At 39.0% G+C, this 19,852-nt stretch overlaps 1 protein-coding gene and 1 long non-coding RNA gene across 3 annotated transcripts in view; one reads left to right on the forward strand and one right to left on the reverse strand.

Moving 5' to 3' along the window:
• The window catches only part of LOC132541988 (uncharacterized), a 38,788-nt gene extending 20,344 nt beyond the window's left edge, over positions 1–18,444 (reverse strand). The window contains exons 1-2 of the long non-coding RNA XR_009553108.1: positions 17,771–18,444; positions 9,759–9,831 (exon numbers count right to left, since the gene is read on the reverse strand). This is a non-coding gene — a long non-coding RNA (uncharacterized LOC132541988). The remainder of the gene's footprint in view (positions 1–9,758; positions 9,832–17,770) is intronic.
• Positions 1–19,852, forward strand: part of VMP1 (vacuole membrane protein 1) — a 110,798-nt gene that overhangs the window by 44,382 nt on the left and 46,564 nt on the right. For both annotated transcript variants that reach the window (XM_007533655.2, XM_060203850.1), the window contains 2 exons: positions 5,283–5,450; positions 11,078–11,209. In XM_007533655.2, coding sequence (XP_007533717.1) covers positions 5,283–5,450; positions 11,078–11,209 — 300 coding nt within the window. The remainder of the gene's footprint in view (positions 1–5,282; positions 5,451–11,077; positions 11,210–19,852) is intronic.

Raw genomic sequence — 19,852 nt, forward strand, 5'->3', positions numbered from 1 at the left:
TGTTCTTTTTCATCGTTGTTGTTACTGCTGTCATTGTTGTTGGATAGGACAGAGAGAAATGGAGAGAGAAGGGGAAGACAGAGAGGAGGAGAGAAAGATAGACACCTGCAGACCTGCTTCACCGCCTGTGAAGCAACTCCCCTGCAGGCGGGGAGCCGGGGGCTCGAATGAATTTTTCTTTTTTTAAATATGTTTTTGCAGAGTTGCAGCCTTGTACTTGCACAATTTTACTGCTGTAGACTGTTTCTCCTTGTTGGACCTCTCGTCTTCCTCTTGAATTTACTCCAAAAATCTTATACTATTTTTGTACACTGTTTTTATTGTTTTATTTATTTATTTTAAATATTTATTCCCTTCCATTGCCCTTGTTGTTTTCTTGTTGTTGTAGTTATTATTATTGATGTCATCATTGTTGGATAAGACAGAGAGAAATGGAGAGAGGAGGGGAAGGCAGAGAGGGGTAGAGAAAGACAGACACCTGCAGACCTGCTTCATTGCTTGTGGCTTAAGAGTTTTTTTTTTTTAATATTTATTTTATTTATTCCCTTTTGTTGCCCTTGTTTTATTGTTGTAGTTATTATTGTTGTTGTTGTTGTTGGATAGGACAGAGAGAAATGGAGAGAGGAGGGGAAGACAGAGAGGAGGAGAGAAAGATAGACACCTGCAGATCTGCTTCACCACCTGTGAAGCGACTCCCCTGCAGGTGGGGAGCCGGGGTTCGAACCGGGATCCTTATGCCGGTCCTTGTGCTTTGCGCCACCTGTGCTTAGCCCGCTGCGCTACAGCCCGACTCCCTCTTCATTGCTTGTGAAGTGAGCGTCTCCCCTGCAGGTAGGGAGCCGAGGGCTTGAACCGGGATTCTTACGCCAGTCCTTGCGTTTTGCACCACCTGTGCTTAACCCACTGTGGTACCACCTGACTCCCATTTTTATCGTTTTAAGGTTTATTTATAAATGAGAGAGAGTCGGAGCAACACTTTAGTATATGTGATGTCAAGATAAACTTGGCATTTTGTATTTGTAAAACCATTGCACTAGCTGCTGTACTAATTATGCTACTTTTTTAAATTTTATATAGTATTGGGTAGAAGCAGAAAGAAATTGAGAGGAAAAGTGGAGATAGAGAGGCATAGAGACAGAGACCTGCAGCCCTGCTTCACCACTTGTGAAGCTTTCGCCCTGTAGTTAGGGACTAGGGGCTTGAACCTGGGTCTTTGCACACTGTGTTTTGAGTGCTTAATAAGGTGCACCACTACCTGGTCCCTCTTTTTTGTTTCTACTTCACTAATTTTTTTCTTTTTTTATTTTATCTTATTTATTAATGAGAAAGATAGGAGAGAGAGAGAAAGAATCAGACATCACTCTGGTACATATGCTGCCAGGGATTGAACCTCATGCTTAAGAGTCTAATGCTTTACCCACTGTGCCACTTCCCGGACCACTATTCATTTTCTTCTAGTTAGTGGGGGACATGAAAAGTGGAAGAAGGGGAGATAGCACTATTTCACCAGGCATGATGCTCCCCTTTGCAGTATACTCTCATGTAGTAGCCCTGGGCTCAAACTTGGGTCCTGTCACTTGGTACAGTGTATGTTCCAGCATGTGAACTATCCCTTGATCCCTTTAATGACCTATTTACTTACTTCTTAATGAGAAAGAGAGAGGACCAAAGCATCATTTTGGTATATTTGATGCCAGGAATCAAACTCTGGACCTCATGATTGCAAGTTTGGCGCTCTAGCCACAGTACAAGTTTCTGGCCCTTTTCTAAAAAATATGTATTTATTTATTTGTTTATTTATTTATTTATTTATTTATTATGAGAGAGATAGTGAAACCAGAGCAGTGCTCAATTCTGGCTTATGTTGGTACTGGCGATTGAAGTTGGAGTCTCAGGAGTGCAAATCCTGCGCTGTTTTCCATGTTTTTTTTAGTGTTTCTTTTTGTTTAGATAGAGACAGAGGAAGAATGAAAGAGATAGTACCAAAGCTTCCTTCTGTGCTTTGGGGACTGAGCTCAACCCTGAGCCAAACACATAACAAAGCAGCATACATTACAGTCCACTTCCTTAGTTTTTGCATTTGAACTTTGTATTTTCATTATTTTAGACAAAGAGAGAAAGATACCACAGTGCCACTCCACTATCCATTGAAGTCTCCTGGTGTTGTACATAGTGTCCCGGGTAGCACCAGAAATTGAGCCCAGAACTTCATGCATGGCAAGGTGCTTGCCCTGCTGGGTGAGCCATCTCCCAGCCCATGTACTTGGACTATGAACTAAAACATTTCAATATAGTCGGTCATTTTAGGTTAACATTAGCGTACGTCATTACAAAGGAATTGTGAGACTATGAGCTATTCCATCTAGCATAAACTAAAGTGTCATGGTATAGGCTATGGACAAGCAAGGTAGCTCACTTGGAAGGATGCCTGCTTTGCCACAAAGTCACTTGTGTGACCCAGATTTGAGTCCCCAGTATACCATCTGGAAGTACTGCAGCTCTGGGTAAAGCTCCATGGATTCTTGAGAATGAAGAAAAAGCAAGAAGCTAACTTACTAATAATGATCACTCTTTCTGGGAACCACCTCATCTACCTCTAATGTCAAATAACAATGACTTTTAAGTGTAGTTGTGGAATGCATATATTGATTTAGTTGTGTGAATGAATAATCCTTTCTCTAGGGAAAATTTTTTTTTGAAGAACTACAAATATGCTGTGTGCATGAGCCACAGGTTCAAGCAAGAACTACAAGTAACTTAAATCTGATTGAATATTGTATTTACTATTTGGGAACACACATTTCGCCTGTATTTTTAGAGTAGAAATGTAGAGTTTTGTTGTTGTTGCTGCTGCTGTTATTTCTTTTCTATATACACCCCCCCAATAAAAATCTTATCATTTCAGTTTTTGTTCACTTAAGAGTTCTTTGAGTTCAGGATTATATGTCTATAGCCTACAAGGGACATTTGTATGCATATGTTATGGATAAACTCATAGATTTCTTCTATCTTACTTAGTAGAATCACATTTCTAGTTTATATTATCAAACTAAAGTTGAAAGTTATAGTTCCTAATATATATATATATAGTGTGTGTGTATGTATATATATATTTGCTGGTTGATGGAGGATGAGAAATTGGGTGGGGGAGTAAAGAGAATGAGAGACACCTAGAACATAGCTGTACCATTTGTGAAGCTTCCCCCCAGCAGGTAGAAACAAGAGGCTTGAACTCAGGTCCTTGCACATGGTCCCTTATATGGTTTGTCTGTTTGTTTATTTGTTTGTTTTGTTTTTTAATGGTACATAGATGTATGTATATAGGGAGAAATTTTTCACTTAATTATTTGGTTACTCTGAATTTCAGAAACTTTACACTTCAGGTTTGGGCAGGGGAAAGAATGACACAAAAATATTCCTACAGATATGAAATGTTTTATGCATATAGCACATGTAACATTCAAAGAACAAGTTGTGGCAGATTTTTATGCCTGAGGCACCAGAGGTTTTATGCTCAGCCCTTGGCACCACCATAAGCCAGAGCCAGGCAATGCTCTGGTTAAAAGGAAAAAAACAGGAAAAGGAAAAAACAGTTGTAGATACCATGGTTAATCATTTTTTATTATTAATCTGGTGTATTGCTTTGTTTTGCATTTTCTTCTTTTCACCAACTTTCTGGCCCTTCTCTAAAAAGAAGGTCCTGCTCAGCTCGGGCTTATAGTGGTGTTGGGGATTGAACATGAGATCTGGGAGCCTCAAGCATGAAAGTCTCTTTTGCATAAGCATTATTGCTGTTATCCTAACTGAGTTAATCATATCTTTAAAAAACAAATGGGGAGTCGGGCGGTAGCACAGCAGGTTAAGCACCGGTGGTGCAAAGCGCAAGGACCGGCCTAAGGTTCCGGTTTGAGTCCCCGGCTCCCCACTTGCAGGGGAGTCACTTCACAGGCGGTGAAGCAGGTCTTCAGGTGTCTATCTTTCTCTCCCCCCCTCTGTCTTCCCCTCCTCTCCATTTCTGTCCAATCCAACAACAATGTCAGCAGTGACAACAATAATAATAACTATGATAAACAAAAAGGGAAAAATAGCCTCCAGGAGCAGTGGATTTTTAGTGCAGGTACCTAGCCCCAGCAATAACCCTGGAGGCAAAAAACAACAACAACAAAATGAACAAACAAAAATACTTAAAATACTCAAGAAAACCTTTTTAAACAGTCTATAATTACTTTAAAGTTTTTGCATTACTATATGTGGGTTTCTATGAATTCATGGAATGGACAGGTAGATTATGGACCTTACTATGATTTATTTATTTATTCATTCATTTAAATGTGACACCAAACAAATAAACCTGGACTTCACACCTACATTATATCACTGTAATGTGAATGCTTACCCAGGTGTGCCACCGCCTGGCCCCTTGCATTACATCACTGAGTGACCTCTCCAGCACAATTTTCTCTTCTTTGTTTTTAAGAGAGAGGAAGAAACTATAGCACCATTGCATCATCCTTGAACTTCCATGGCATGTATATACTGTTAGAATGTTTAAAACCATAATGCCCCATGTTTAATCTAGTATCACATTTGCCAGAGTAATACTCTGGTTCTTTTTCTGATTCTCCTTCCCTCTCTTTCTACCTCCTTTCCTTCCACCTCCCTTCCCCTTCTTATGTATTATTAATACATAAATAATTTTTTAATGTTTTTTAAATTTATTTAGGTAGAGACAGAAATTGAGAGGGAAGTGGAAAATAGAGACAGATACCTACAACACTGCTTTTTGGCTTGTGAAGCTTTCTCCCTGCATGTAGGATCCAGGGGCTTGAACCTAGGTCCTTTTGCACTGTGGCATGTACATTTCAGCCAGGTTTGCCACCACCTGACCCTTGTATAAATAATTCTTTAGAAAAAAAATTAAAAACAAACTGGAAGGGATTCTGAAATATAAAAGGGATTGTGTCTCTATCTCCCACTCCCCTCTCAATTTCTCTGTCTCTACTTAAATATAAAAAAACATTTTAAAAATAATTATTTATGTATTAATGAAGAGGTGGAAGGGAAGGAGGTTAGAGAGAGAGGGGATGGAAAGACAGAGAATCAAAACTATTTTTTACCAAAACTATTAGCAGCCTCTTGCAATATATAATTAAATTAAATTCTTGATTTTTAAAACATTTTTAGAAAATTATTGTGATTCTGATACTATTAAAATAACTTCTGTATTGATAGTGTCTTTGTCATTAGCATTGCTCATCAGGAATTTCTCATTTGTTTTATAGGGTCCACATATAGCTTCAGTTACATTAGCTGCTTATGAATGTAATTCAGTGAATTTCCCTGAACCTCCCTATCCTGATCAGATTATTTGTCCAGATGAAGAAGGTACTGAAGGAGCCATTTCTTTATGGAGCATCATCTCAAAAGTTAGGATTGAGGCCTGCATGTGGGTAAGATATCATTTTCATATTTGTCGAAAATGACCTATCTTGTTACATTGTTGTACATGATTGAAATTGAATCCAGTCAGATATTAAAGTCAATGGATAATTCATGAAGTCAAGGACCTGCATAAGGATTCCAGTTCAAGCCCTCGACGCCCCACCTGCAAGGGGGGTTGCTTCACAAGCAGTGAAGCAAGTCTTCAGGTTTCTATCTTTCTCTCCCCCTCTCTTATCTTCCCCTCCCCTCTGATTTTCTCTCTGTCCTGTCCAGTTAAAATGGGGAAAAAATGGCCTCCAGGAGCAGTGAATTTGTAGTGCAGGCACTGAACCCCAGTGATAATACTGGAGGCAAAAACAAAAAACGAAACAAAACAAAATTTTTTTTGTATTTATTTTATATTTTTACTAGTATTTTTTTTTTTTTAATAAATAGGAACGCACTGTTCAGCTCTGGTTTATGGAGGTACAGAGGATTGAACCAGGGACTTGGAGCCTCAGGCATAAGAGTCTCAGGCATAACCATTATGCTATCTACCCTGGCCCTGACATTCTTGTATTATATGTAAAGTCTACTACTAATTGTTGAGAGGGTACTAAATTTAAGGTGCAATTTGTATTTTTTTAAAATTTTTTTATTATCTTTATTTATTGGATAGAAACAGCCAAAAATTGAGAGGGAAGGAGGAGATAGACACCTGCAGACCTGCTTCACCACTTGCAAAGCTTTCCCCCTGCAGGTGGGGGTCAGGGGCTCGAACCCGGGTCCTTTCACACTGTAACATGTCGCTCAACCAGGTGCACCTGGCCCCATATATTTTTTTAATCTTAAAAACTTTATTTTGGAGAGAAAATCACTGCATTAGCTCAGTTAACTAATTTCAGTGAATCCAGTCAAAAGAGATCTAAAGTTATTATGTACTGTGGGAGTTTAAAGGAGGCAGGTGTCATTATCAATTGGTATGGAAGTTTTTTCTTATTATCATTGCTAATCTGATTGTGTAAATAACTTTTGATAGAATAAAGTAAAAATAGAAAAAAACAGTCCAGGGGCTAGTGGTGGCTCACCCAGTTAAGCGCATATATTACAATGTACAAGGACCTAGGTTCAAGACCCCAGTTCCCACCTGAAGAGGGGAAGCTTTACAAGTGTTGAAGCAGTGCTGCAGGTGTCTCTCTGTCTCTCTCCATATCACCCCTTCCTCTCAATTTCTGGCTGTCTATCCAATAAATAAAAGATAATTAAAATTTGAAAAGAAAAAAAACACCCAAGTGTGTACATAATTCTTTGTATTTGAACATATGTATCTTCTGGTATTTTAATAAATTTTCATGAAAAGATGAATTTGATCAAACTTAACATAGCAACCAGTACAATGAACTTAAGCCACTGTTTATAAATGAGTAGCAGGATGGATGAGAGCGTTTCCTGTCTTTCATACTCAATACATTAATGTATGCCATTTCCCTTTTCATTCTTTTAAAGCAGAACATGACAGCTAAAAGCTGAATGAGTTCTAAAGCTTTGCCTCTTTTATAAGAATGGCATTCGTGTATATTCTAGTTAAAATTACTATGTGATTTATTCCATTTTTTTTCTTTTTCAGAGACAAACAGAGAGAGAGACAGAGAGAATATGTGTATGTAAGGAGATCCCAGCAGTGAAGTTTCCTTTGGCAACAGTGGGAGCCAGGATCAAATCTGGATTATGCATATGGCAAAGTAGCACACTATTCAAGTGAGCTCCCACACTTTTAATTGTATAAGAAGCTGTTAGAGAAGAAGTTACAGGAAACATACCACCAAATGCTCAAACTGGGATCCTTATGCCTGTCCTTGCGCCTCGCGCCATGTGTGCTTAACCTGCTGTGCTACACTGCCTGACCCCCCCCAATAAAACTTCTAAGAAAATAAATGATCTTGGGGAGTCAGGTGGTAGCACAGCGGGTTAAGCGCACATGGTGCAAAGCTCAAGGACCTGCGTAAGGATCCTGGTTCAAGCCCCCGACTCCCCACCTATAGGGGAGTTGCTTCACAAGCGGTGAAGCAGGTCTGCAGGTGTCTATCTTTCTCTCCTCCTCTCTGTCTTCCCCTCCTCTCTCCATGTCTGTCTGTCCTATCCAACAACGACGACAACAAGAATAAGTACAACAATAAAACAACAAGGGCAACAAAAGGGAATAAATAAATATTTTAAAAAAGAAAAGAATTCTTTAAAAGACTCAAAATTTCTAAAGTGCCTAAATTTAAGAGCAAAATTAAAACTTTTCAGAGAACATATAGTAATGAATTTGTAAGATGTTTTATTTGACATGACACCAAAAACATAACAAGAGGAAAAAAATTATTAAGTTGAACTTCACTGATATAAGTCATCTTATACAACATTAGCACACTGTCAAGAAAATGAAAATAAAACTTACAGAATAGGAGAAAATGTCTATAGGTCATATATTTTATAAAGTTTTGCTATCCAAAATACTTAAAGAATTTCCTGAGGGCCAGGAGATAACTTGACTGGTAGAGTACACTTTGCCATGCATGAGGACCCAAGTTCAAGCATTTGGCCACCATATGTGAGCATTGTGCAAAGAGGAAGCTTCACAAGTGGTGGAGCAGTACTGTGGTGTCTCTCCCTCTTCTGTTCAATCGGATATCTTTTCATCCTGATGCAGGTTTTACTGTGTAGGAGCTTTTTAGTTGGATGTAGTCCCATTTGCTTCTTTTTACTTTTGTTTCCCCTGGTGTTTGAATGGAATCTCCAAACACATTCTGATGCCAAGAAATGTATCACATAAACTTTCTTTTTTGTCTAGTGTCAAGGTTTCACTGATAAGTCTTTAGTCCATTTTGAAATGATTTTCCTATATGGAACAAGATAGTGGTCTGTCCTCCTACCCCAATTTTTAAAAACAATTAACCCTCTAGGAAGATGCTGTTTTTCTGCTGTTTTGCATATTTCATGTAGACTCAACTCTTCTCCAATTAAAGTAGCAGAATAATAAACTGGTGTGTAGTAGATGGTTTTTAGAAAACCAAACATGGTCTCTCTCTCTCTCTCTCTCTCTTATATATTTAACAAATTTCATGTACCATTCTGTTGTAATAAGGAAACCATTTATTCTTTTCCCCTTGTTAAACTATTCTAACAAATTTTAGTGTTCCACAGTTTTTTTTGGTTTTCTGTTTTGACTGTATAAGAATTAAAAATGTATTGGAGAATCATAAAATTATGGAGGTTTAAATTCTAGTTTGATATAACTGACTATAAATGAAATCTGTGTCTAGGATATATACCTACCTAGGATTTCTGAGCACCATTCTTATTCTTTGCAAATATGGGAAACTGTGAGCAGAATTAAAATATACCTATAAGAATGGTTAGCTAAATATAAGATATTATGTAGCTCTTGTTTTATTTCAATCTCTTACTATTTCCTTTTTAACTTTAAGGAAACTTGTCATGAGTTTGAATCGTGATTCTTTTCAGAACGGTTCAGCATTTGACTTAATAAGTTTTCAAGAAGTTCATATTTTGGATAAAATGTTGCAACTATTCTCCCTACTTTTTTTGTTAGAAAAAAAATTTTAAGTACAGAACTGTATAATTCACTTTATTATTACCTAACCTCAGTTAGTAGAAACTCTGCTAACATTGTTTTAACTTGTATCCTTCCTCATTATTTTGTCAATTATCTTGAATCATGTCCCAGATAAGATATAACATTTCATCTGTGGATAAATCAGCCTTAACATAATATAGTTCCTACCACCAAAGTTCTGTGTCCTCATCCCCTCCATTGGAAACTGCAGTAGTTCTCCTGAAGTCACTGATATGGATCGATTCTATAAATATATATATTTTCCCCATGTTTTTCAGTGGTCCTACCTTCACTTCCTTTTTTAAATTTATTTACTATTGAATAGAGACAGAGAAACTGAGAGAGAAGAACAAGCTAGAAAGGGAGAGAGACACCTACAAAACCTGTTTCACCACTCATAAAGTTTCCCTCTTGTATGTGGGGACCAGGGGCTTGAACCTGGGTCCTTATGCACTGTAATGTGTGCATTTAGGTGCACCACCTTCCAGCCCCCATTCACTTCCTTATTAAGTCAGCCCTACACATATTACTACTTCCAGGTATCTCTTTTTTTCCTTTCTCAGATAAGAGAAATAGTGCCTGGCTTCCTCTGGGGTCTTCCAGATTTACTTCCCTTTCATGGCTGGTATAAAAACAGGATTCCTGGTGATAAATGGTTCAGGTCCTGGTAGAATAGGGGTTCAGAGCCCTCTGGTTTATTTCCCTTATCACTTACCCCTCTGGGAGTATGCACCAAAATTCTTTTTGGTGTGCAGAAGGTAGGAGTTCTGGTTTCTGTAGTTGCTTCTCTGCTGGACTTACGTAGGGGTGTGGGGGAAGGAGAGACATAAATTAGAAGAGAGACAACTCAGCACTGCTTTGATTCCTGGCAGCAGGAATCAAAACAAAAACCAACCTCAGGCATGCAAGTCCATTGTTCCCCCAATTGAAGATAATTCCCTTGCTGTTCAATTTTTTCTGGTTGTGTTTATTCTTTGTTTTTCTCATGTGCTGAAGAAAATATATTGTCAAGTTCTGTTTTCCACCATCTGGATTTTATTGGTTTTGCTGTAGTTGGAGTATTTAAATGTGTTCTCTGCACTATCTGTTTCAAAGTTGATAGTTTGAGAAACTTGAATTTTTTTTTTTTTTTTTTACCAGAGCACTGCTCAGCTCTGGCTTATGGTGGTGCAGGTGATTGAACCTGGGAGTTCAGAGCCTCAGGCATGAGGGCCTCTGCATAACCATTATGCTATCTACCCCTGCCCTTTAATTCAGTGTTTACAGTATAGCAAGTATTATCTACAAGTTTGTTTTTTTTTAAGATTTTATTTATGAGAAAGACAGGAGGAGAGAGAGAAAGAACCAGACATCACTCTGGTACATGTGCTGCCGGGGACTGAGTTCAGGAACTCATGCTTGAGTGTACAATGTTTTATCCACTGTGCTACCTCCCGGACTATCCTACAAGTTTTTTTTAATTTATTTTTTCACGTTCTTTCCCTGCACCCCCCCCCCCCAGTACTGCTTAGCTCTGGCTTATGGTAATACAGAGGATTGAACCAGGAACTTCAAGGCCTCAGGCCTGAGAGTCTATTTCCATAACCATTATGCTATTTCCCTCGCCCATTTCCTATAGATTTTATATATATCATCTTGCCTAGCATTGTACAAGTCATATTAGAGTCAGGATTCAAACTCAGGTGCTCCCTGATTGTGATGTATATACCCTGTCCCCACAAATATATTGCATATTATATTTTTGGGAATAGATAATATATCTTATCTGGGGGGGGGGTAGCATAATGGTAAGGCAAAAAGACTTTCATGCCTGAGTCTTCAAAGTCCCAAGTTCAATCCCCTGCACCATCATAAGCCAGAGCTGAGCAGTGCTCTTGTGTGTCTGTGTCTTTCTCACTCACCTACCCTTCTTCTCTCTCTCTCTCTCTCTATCTCTAGCATTAAAAAAATAAAACATTGAAACACACATATAATCTGTTTAGTATACTGTGTTGAGAACAGGATCTCATGTTTGCATTTTGGTTTTTCACTTAGGGTATCGGAACAGCGATAGGAGAACTCCCTCCGTATTTTATGGCCAGAGCAGCTCGCCTCTCAGGTGCTGAGCCAGATGATGAAGACTATCAAGAATTTGAAGAGATGCTGGAAAATGCTGAGACTGCACAAGTAAGAAAGAACACTTTAATTATGACTAAGGTCAGGCTGTCCATAGTTACTCTGAAGAAGAAAACAATGTAAATACAAAAATGATAAATGGTTTGGGTTAGAATATTTAGGAAATTAAAATATAAAAGTCATAATAATTTTGATCTTAGGGAAATGGAGAAAAGAGTTGACAACTCAGACATCAGAATAAAACATCTTGCCAGAAACGAGGGGAAATTCCTGTTGTCATTACTTGGGAGCTGAAGTATTCTAGTATTCTTTGTGCTATGTTTAGAAATATTGCAAAGCATTGGATAAAGGGGACAATGCATTAGGGAGACAGGATCATAGTTCTTTCATGCCATAGAGTCCTCGCTCCCAGGTTCAATCCCCAGCACCACCATAAGACAGAGCTGGATATTAAAAGAAAAAAAGGGTGTGGGGCTTGTTGGTGGTGCCCTCAGTTGAGCTCACATATTGGTGGCACACTGGGTTGGTGCAGCGGGTTAAGCGTACATACATGATGCAAAGCACAATAACCAGCGTAAGGATCCCAGTTGGAGCCCCTGACTCCCCACCTGCAGGGGAGTCGCTTCACAGGCAGTGAAGCAGGTCTGTAGGTGTCTTTCTTCCCCTCCCCCTCTCTGTCTTCCCCTCCTCTCCATTTCTCTCTGTCCTATCAAACAACAGTGACAATAATAATAATAATGATAAACAACTAGGGCAGTAAAAGGGGAAAAAATGGCCTCCAGGAGCTGTGTGGATTCATAGTGCAGGCACTGAGCCCCAGCAATAACCCTGGAGGCAAAAAACCCAAAAACTCCGGTTTAAGCCTCCAGGCCCACTTGTAGGAATTTATTTATTTACTGAATAGAGACAGCCATAAATCAAGAGAGAAGAGGGTGATAGGGAAAGTCATAGAGACTCCTGGAATACTGCTTTACCACTCATGAAGCTTTCCCCCTGCAAGTGGGGACCAGGGACTCCAACCTGGGTCCTTGTGCGTTTTCACATGTGCAATCAGCTAGATGCGCCACCACCTGCCCCCCCCCCCTTTTTTTAATAGGACAGAGAGAAATTGAGAAGGGAGAAAGACAGCTGCTGGCCTGCTTCACCACTTACGAAGTGACTCCCCTGGAGGTGGGAAACTGGGGGCTCAGACTGAGATACTTGTATGGGTCCTTATGCTTTGTACTGTGTGCATTTAACCTGGTGTACCACCACCCAGTCCCCCATTTAGCACTTTTTGTCTTCTTTGAGAACTGTGAACTTTATCTTTTCCAGAAGTCTGTAAGTTGCTTGAGAGGAAGCCACAAATATGTGCTAAAGTTAGTATATTTTCAACAACATCTGCTTGGTATTGTACAGACTGCTCATGTGTTAGATACTATGAATAAATGAAATAAAAAATAATAATAAAATAAAAGAAAAAAATTTAGGTGGAGGCAGATAGCATAGTGGTTATGCAAAAAGACTCTTGCCTGAGGCTTAAAAGTCCCAGATTCAATCCTCTGTACCACCATAAATCAGAGCTGATCGGTGCTCTGCTAAAAAAATAATAATAAATAAATAATAAATAGAAGAAATGTGGCATTACCTAAAACATATTACTCCACTGCATATAATATAAAATGTACAGAAATCATTATATTTAAGAAAGTTTTTTCTTTTATTTCCAGAGCACTGCTCAGCTCTGGCTTATTGTGATGCTGGGAATTGAGCCTGGGACTGCAGGGATAAGAAAGGTTGTTTTTCATCTTTGAGTTTAATAGTCATTGAGAACAAAAGCTAAAGATGATATAGAAAACACTGTTGGGGCTGGGTGGTGGCACACCTAGTGGTTGAGCACAGATGCGCAAGGATCCAGGTTCGAGCACCTAGTCCCAAAGCTTTGCAAGTGGTGAAGCAGTGCTGCAAGTGTTTCTCTGTCCCTTTCCTCTCCCTCCCACTCCCCTCTCGATTTCAGACTGTCTATCCAACAAATAAAGATAATTTTTTTTTTTTAAAAAAAGGAATTCTTAAAAGAAAACACTGTTGAGGAACAAAAACCTGTCAATCAAAATAAGTCTTTGTCAAAAGGTTAATTTAATGATAGCAGTCCTAAGGCAGAACAAAGTTTACCTTTAAAAGAGATATATAGGGGAGTCGGGCAGTAGCACAGCAGGTTAAGCGCAAGTGGCACAAAGCACAAGAACCGACAGAAGGTTTCCAGTTCCAGCCCCCGGCTCCCCATCTGCAGGGGAGTCGCTTCACAGGTGGTGAAGCAGGTCTGCAGGTGTCTGTCTTTCTCTCCCTTTCTATGTCTTCCCCTCCTCTCTCCATTTCTCTCTGTCCTATCCAACAACAACGACATAAATAACCAGCAATAAAACAACAAGGGCAACAAAAGGGAATAAATAAATATTTTTAAAATTCCTAAAATAAAAAATATATATATATATGTCTCTTTTTAAAAAAAAGATTTTATTTATTTATTAGAAAGATGAGAGAGAGAACACGAACCAGATATCATTCTTGGTATGTGTGCTGCCAGGGATTGAACTCAGGACATCATGCATGAAAATCCAATGCTTTATCCATTGCGCCACCTCCTGAACCACTGTGTTTCTTTCTTTTTTTTTTTTTTTTTTTTTTTTAGAGTTAGACATAGGGTGAGATATAGCAGTAGGTTTTGGTTTACATATAGTTTGGGGTTAATATTATGATTAGACATTGGCTTAGGGTTTGAAATAAGCTTGGGGCTGGAGCTCATACATTGCACCTGACCTGGGTTCAAGGCCCCAACCTACATTGGGGTGAGGGGAGACAAGCTTCATGAGTGCAGAGTACCTCTTTGTCTCTCCCTCTTCCTATCCCTTTATTTCTCTACTTATCAGAAACAAAAGAAGGGAAAATGGCCACTAGAAACTGAGTCACTATACATTGAGCCTCAGTGGTAACCCAGGTGGCAAAAGATAAAAATGAATAAAGTAAATTCAAATAAAAAGAAATAGGGTTACGTTTAATTAATTAGGGTTAGGGTTAGTATTAAGTTTGGTGTTGTGATTAGAGTTAGAGTTAGACATAGGGTTCATGTAAGCATTACCTTTAATGGAGTCTCCCAGACTAGTCTAATCAATTTAGAAAGCAGAACTTAAATATCCATGCTGTTCTATGTTACTTTCTTCTTCTTTTTTTAGATTTTATTTATGAGAAATACAGGAGGAGAGAGAGAGAGAGAGAACCAGACATCACTCTGGTACGTGTGCTGCCAGGGACTGAACCCAGACCACATGCTTGAGAGTCTAATGCTTTATCTACTGCACCACCACCTTCCAGACAACCTATGTTACCTTCTTTACTGACTTTCTCTCGTTTTTCCAGTGTCCTCTGTTAGGCTATTGAAAGATGGCTTCTAAGCAGCCCAGGAGGTGTTGACTTGGTAGACATAGCCGTTTGTTTGTTTGTTTGTTTGTTTGTTTGTTTTTGCCTCCAGGCTTATCTCTGGGGCTCAGTGCCTGCACTAAGAATGCACTGTTCCTGGAGGCTAATTCTTTCCATTCGTTTGTTACCTTTGTTATTGTCATTATTGTTGTTGTTGTCATTACTGTTGTCCTTAGATAGGACAGAGAGAAATCAAGAGCAGGAGAGAAAGACACCTGCAGATTTGCTTCACTGCCTGTGAAGCGACCCCTCTGCAGGTGGTTTCGAACCGGGATCCTTATGCTGGTCTTTGCACATCTTTGCGCTTCGAGCCATTTGCGCTTAACCTGCTGCACAACTGCCTGACCCCCATACATAGCCTTTGATACTCAGGAATAAGATCACAAGTTTTAGTCCCTGGACTCATATGTGCCAGGATGATGCTCAGAGTTCCACCCTCCTCCAAATAAATAAATAAATAATCTTATTAAAGAAAAATGGCATATAAGACCACATAGTGAATTACTCAGGTTTTTTGGGGGGAGGGAGGGGAATATAATTGTTGCTAATAAAATTCTCCTTAATTTCCCTTCCCCTCCCCCCATTTCCAGAGCACTGCTCAGCTCTGGCATATGATGGTGGGGGAATTGAACCTGGGTTACTGTAAGCCATAACCATTGTGCTAATTTTTCTCTCATCAATATGCTTGTCTCATTATTCTAAAGAACCTATGAAGCTACAGAATAGTTTGTTTTGTTCCCAGACAACGCCATTAAGTTAAATGATTTTTGTTTTGCTTGTGTGTGTGTGTGTGTACATGTGAAAACTGATTTTTAAAAAAATTACTTACTTTAATGAAAGTGATAGTAAGACATGAACATTGCTTAGCTCTAACTTGTGGTGGCGCTGGGGATTGAACCTGGGACCTCAGGCCCTCAGCATGAAAGTCTTGCATAACCATTATGCTATTTCTTTTATTTTTTAAGATTTTATTTATTTACTGAGAAAGATAGGAGAGAGAAAGAACCAGGCATCATTTTGATATATGTGCTGCTGGGGATTAAACTCAGGACCTTATGTTTGAGAGTCTAGTGCCTTAGCCACTGCACCACCTCTTGGACCACCCATTATGCTATTTCTTCACCCCAAATAATTTATTTTTAGCCCACATTGAATAAGATATTTATAAAATTCCATACTTTAGAATCAAGTGTAGTCTCTTGTGATAACTTAGCTTTGCGAGTTGCATAACCATAAGGAAGAGAATATTAGAGACGTGTTAGGCAAGTAAAGAATTTTAAAAATAACTTATTTACTTGATGTATCCTAAAATAGAGTATTTGGTATCATTGAAGTAAAAGGTAATAGGAACATGGGGATTAGTTGTGTTGTATATGTGTTTGGAGTTTACATAATAGAGTAAGAATGTTGTGCATATTTTCATGATAGGATATAGTTTGAATGTTTACTTTCCTAACTGCTATCTGTCCAAGTGACCTAGCTTTGGATTCTTTTTTCATGAAGTGTTAAATTACTGACTCTGAAACTGAGGAAACTGAAAACTCAAAAATAATTATTATTTTTTATATTTTATTTTTAGAGATAAAGTGAAAGACACCAGAGCACCTAAGCTTCCTTATTTTCTTCTCTATCTTCACCCCCCCACCACCACCACCACACCAGCAGCTCTGGCTTATGGTAGTATGTGGGCTAAGCTTTCTTCTGTATGGTGGGGACCCACCTCAAATCTGGATTATGCATATGGCATAGCAGCGCACTATCCAACTGAGCTATTTCGCTAACCCAAAAATTAAGAATGTGTGTATGAGAGAGAAGGCATCTCATGTGAGGTGCATAGAAGTGGGAGAGAGCAAGAGGAAATAAAGGTCGCTACTCCACTAAAGTACATGTGATGCTGGGGATAAAATCAGTAACCAAAGCTGACATTCTACCAGTTGACTTATTTTCTCAGCCCTGTAATCTTAGTCTAAGGAAGCCTTTTTTCAGCTTTTGTTTGGGATCATGGTATTAAAATAGTCAATACTTGCTACTTTATATGATTTATTGATACTAAATGTTTAAACCAAGTTTAAATACCAATGTGTTTTTCTTACTATGGTGGACTGAATTTATTTAAGACTGGAAAAGGGGAGTCGGGGGTAGCGCAGCAGGTTAAGTGCAGGTGGCGCAAAGCGCAAGGACTGGCGTAAGGATCCTGGTTCGAGCCCCTGGCTCCCCACCTGCAGGGGAGTCGCTTCACAAGCAGTGAGGCAGGTCTGCAGGTGTCTGTCTTTCTCTCCCCCTCTGTCTTCCTCTCCTCTCTCCATTTCTCTCTGTCCTCTGCAACAGTGACGACATTAATAACAACAATAATAACTACAACAATAAAACAAGGGCAACAAAAGGGAATAAATAAATATAAAAAAAGACTGGAAAAGAAGGTTTTTTTTTTTAATCCTGTTTTGAAAATTTTGTTTATTATTGCATAGAGACAGAGAGAAACTGAGAGGGGGAGGGGAAGGCAGAGAGGGAGAGAGACAGACTCCTGTAGCCCTATTTCACCACTGGTGAAGCTTCCCCCCTTCAGGTGGAGGCCAGGGGGTTTGAACCTGGGTCCTTGTGCACTGTATTGTGTGTGCTTAACCAGGCACCACTGACTGACCCCAAAGAGGTTGGTTTTTATTTTTTTTATACAATCCTAACTTATTCAGAAATTTTAAGCTATTTAAATTATTAATGAAAATACAAAACACACACACAAAAAAAAGTTCCTTCATTTGTAATACTTGTTTTTATTCATCAGGCCAGTGCATTGTCATTTATTTATTGGTTTGTTTGTTTTATTGCCACCAGCTCAATACAAGGACTGTGAATTTACTGCTCCCAGTAGCCAGCTTTCTTTCTTCCTTCTTCCCCCCCCACTTCTTTCCTCCCTTTCTATTTTATTTGATAGGACAGAAAAAAAAAATTGAGGACAGAGGGTAGATAGCATAATGTTTATGCAAAGAAATTCTCATACCTGAGGCTCCAAAGTCCCAGGTACAATCCCCCGCACCACCATAAGCCAGAGCTGAACAGTGTTCTGGTTAAAGAGAGAGAGAGAGAGGGAGAGAGGGAGAGAGGGAGAGAGAAATTGAGAAAGAAGGGGATGTGGGGCATAAGAGAGAAAGAATTACTGACCTTGAAGCATCCTCCCTGCACTTTGGGAATGGGAGCTTGAACCTGTGCCCTTTCAAATGGCGATGTGTGCATTCAGCTGGATCTGCCACTGTCTAGTGTCTCTGTCTCTCTCTCTCTCTGTCTCTCTCTCTCTTTGTAGTAAAATAGTTTAGCCAGAGAACACCCCCTCGAACTACAAGGTAAAAATGATACATTTGACCTTCCTCTGGTAATAATAGAACATGTATTTGATCATTTGAGTTTAGAGACTATGGAAAAGCATTAATAATGATTACTTATATACTCATCAAAGTGCTTTAACATCCCTTCTATTCTCTGTTAAGTACATTTTCCTATGAAGTGCAGCTGCCTGTATCTTGTCAGTATCTGCTGGTATTTACCCCTGTGAATTATCTGTTTCTTTACATACAAATATTTATGAAAGTTCAGTGTGGATAGTCTGAAATCCAGTAGAACTTATTTTCATATAATTTAATGCCACTTTGAAAAATCAGGGTGTCAGTAGTTGCTGGGACCTGTTTTTAACTCTGTTGAACCTTTACTGGCTGTGGTTTGTCTGGCTATCACATGACTTCTCTGAAAATTCCCCCTCCCCTTCATTTCCAGTAAATTGTTTGAGCAGGAGTGAGTCAGAGTGAAACCAGCTTCCCTGTAACCACAGAGCTTGTTAAAGAATTTGTCAACGTGGACTCTAGAGGGTTTGCATTAAGCTTTGCAATAGCTGCTATGGTTTGTATTGCGTCAGTGGTTCTACAGAAACTTTCTTGTTCCTAAGACTTGTTGCTTTCAGAATGCTAAACTGATAAAGTTTACTATAGTAAGCAACTGGAAACATACTAACCATTTCATTATCATTTAAAAACCAAGTAAAAACTAGCAAGATTTAGTGTAGTTTCTTTTTTCAGAATCAACCAGCCACACTCAACGTTTAACTTTTTAAAAAGCAGGCCTGTTCTATCTTCTTTCAGAACTGGCTCATGATTTTACCACAAAGTACCATCAAGATTAAGCAATTTTAAGTGCTCTCTTTTTGAAAGATTCTCTTGCAGAATATCGCTACTACTAGGACAATTATTTTTAGTACTAAAGGCCACTGACTTATATGTGGTTAAACAAGAAAGGGTATCATTTAAAATCATTCTGTTGTTCTAGTTTCTAAGCATATTTAGCATGGGTTTATAGTGGAATTTTTTATATTGATCTTTATTTTTTATTATAATTTTTATATTTATTTATTTTCCCTTTGTGTTGCCCTTCTTTTTATTGTTGTTGTAGTAATTACTGTTATTGATGTCATTGTTGTTGGATAGGACAGAGAGAAATGGAGAGAGGAAGGCAAGACAGAGAGGGGGAGAGAAAGATAGACACCTGCAGACCTGCTTCACCGCCTATGAAGCTACTCCCCTGCAGGTGGCATCAGGGGCTCGAACTGGAATCCTTACCCCAGTCCTTGTGCTTTGTGCCATGTGCGCATAACCCTTACGCATGAAAGTCTTTTGCATAACCATTATGCTGTCTCCCTAATGCTGTAGTGGAATTTCTAATACCTCAGTTCATTTCCTTTTCAGGAAATTTTTACTTTTGAATTCTTCTCTTACCACTCCAGTCACAGACTTTCATTTAGCTCTCTTGACTGTTTCTTCTCTTGATTTTTTTCCTTCCTCTCTCTCTCCTAAAATTTTACTTATGTATTATTGGATAGAGACAGAGAGAGATTGAGAGGGGTTGGGGATGTAGGAAGAGAAAGAGATTGACACCTGTAGCTCTAATTCACCACTTGGGAAGCTTTTGACAGACATGATTCTCTTTTTATCTTTCTCTGATATTTTATTTATTTAATGGATAGAAACAGAGAAATTGGGAGAGGGGCAGTAAATAGCACAATAGTTATACAAAGAGACTCTTATACCTGAGGCCCCAAAGTCCCAGGTTCAATCCCCTGAACCACCGTAATCGAGAGTTGAGCAGTGCTCTGGATAAAAAAATAATAATAGCAGAATCCGTCGGTAGGTAGCGCAGCAGGTTAAGCTCATGTGGCACAGTGTGCAAGGACCGGTGTAAGAATCCAGGTTCCAGCCCCCG

This window comes from Erinaceus europaeus, chromosome 12, assembly GCF_950295315.1.
Source record: "Erinaceus europaeus chromosome 12, mEriEur2.1, whole genome shotgun sequence".
Classification (NCBI taxonomy): domain Eukaryota; kingdom Metazoa; phylum Chordata; class Mammalia; order Eulipotyphla; family Erinaceidae; genus Erinaceus; species Erinaceus europaeus.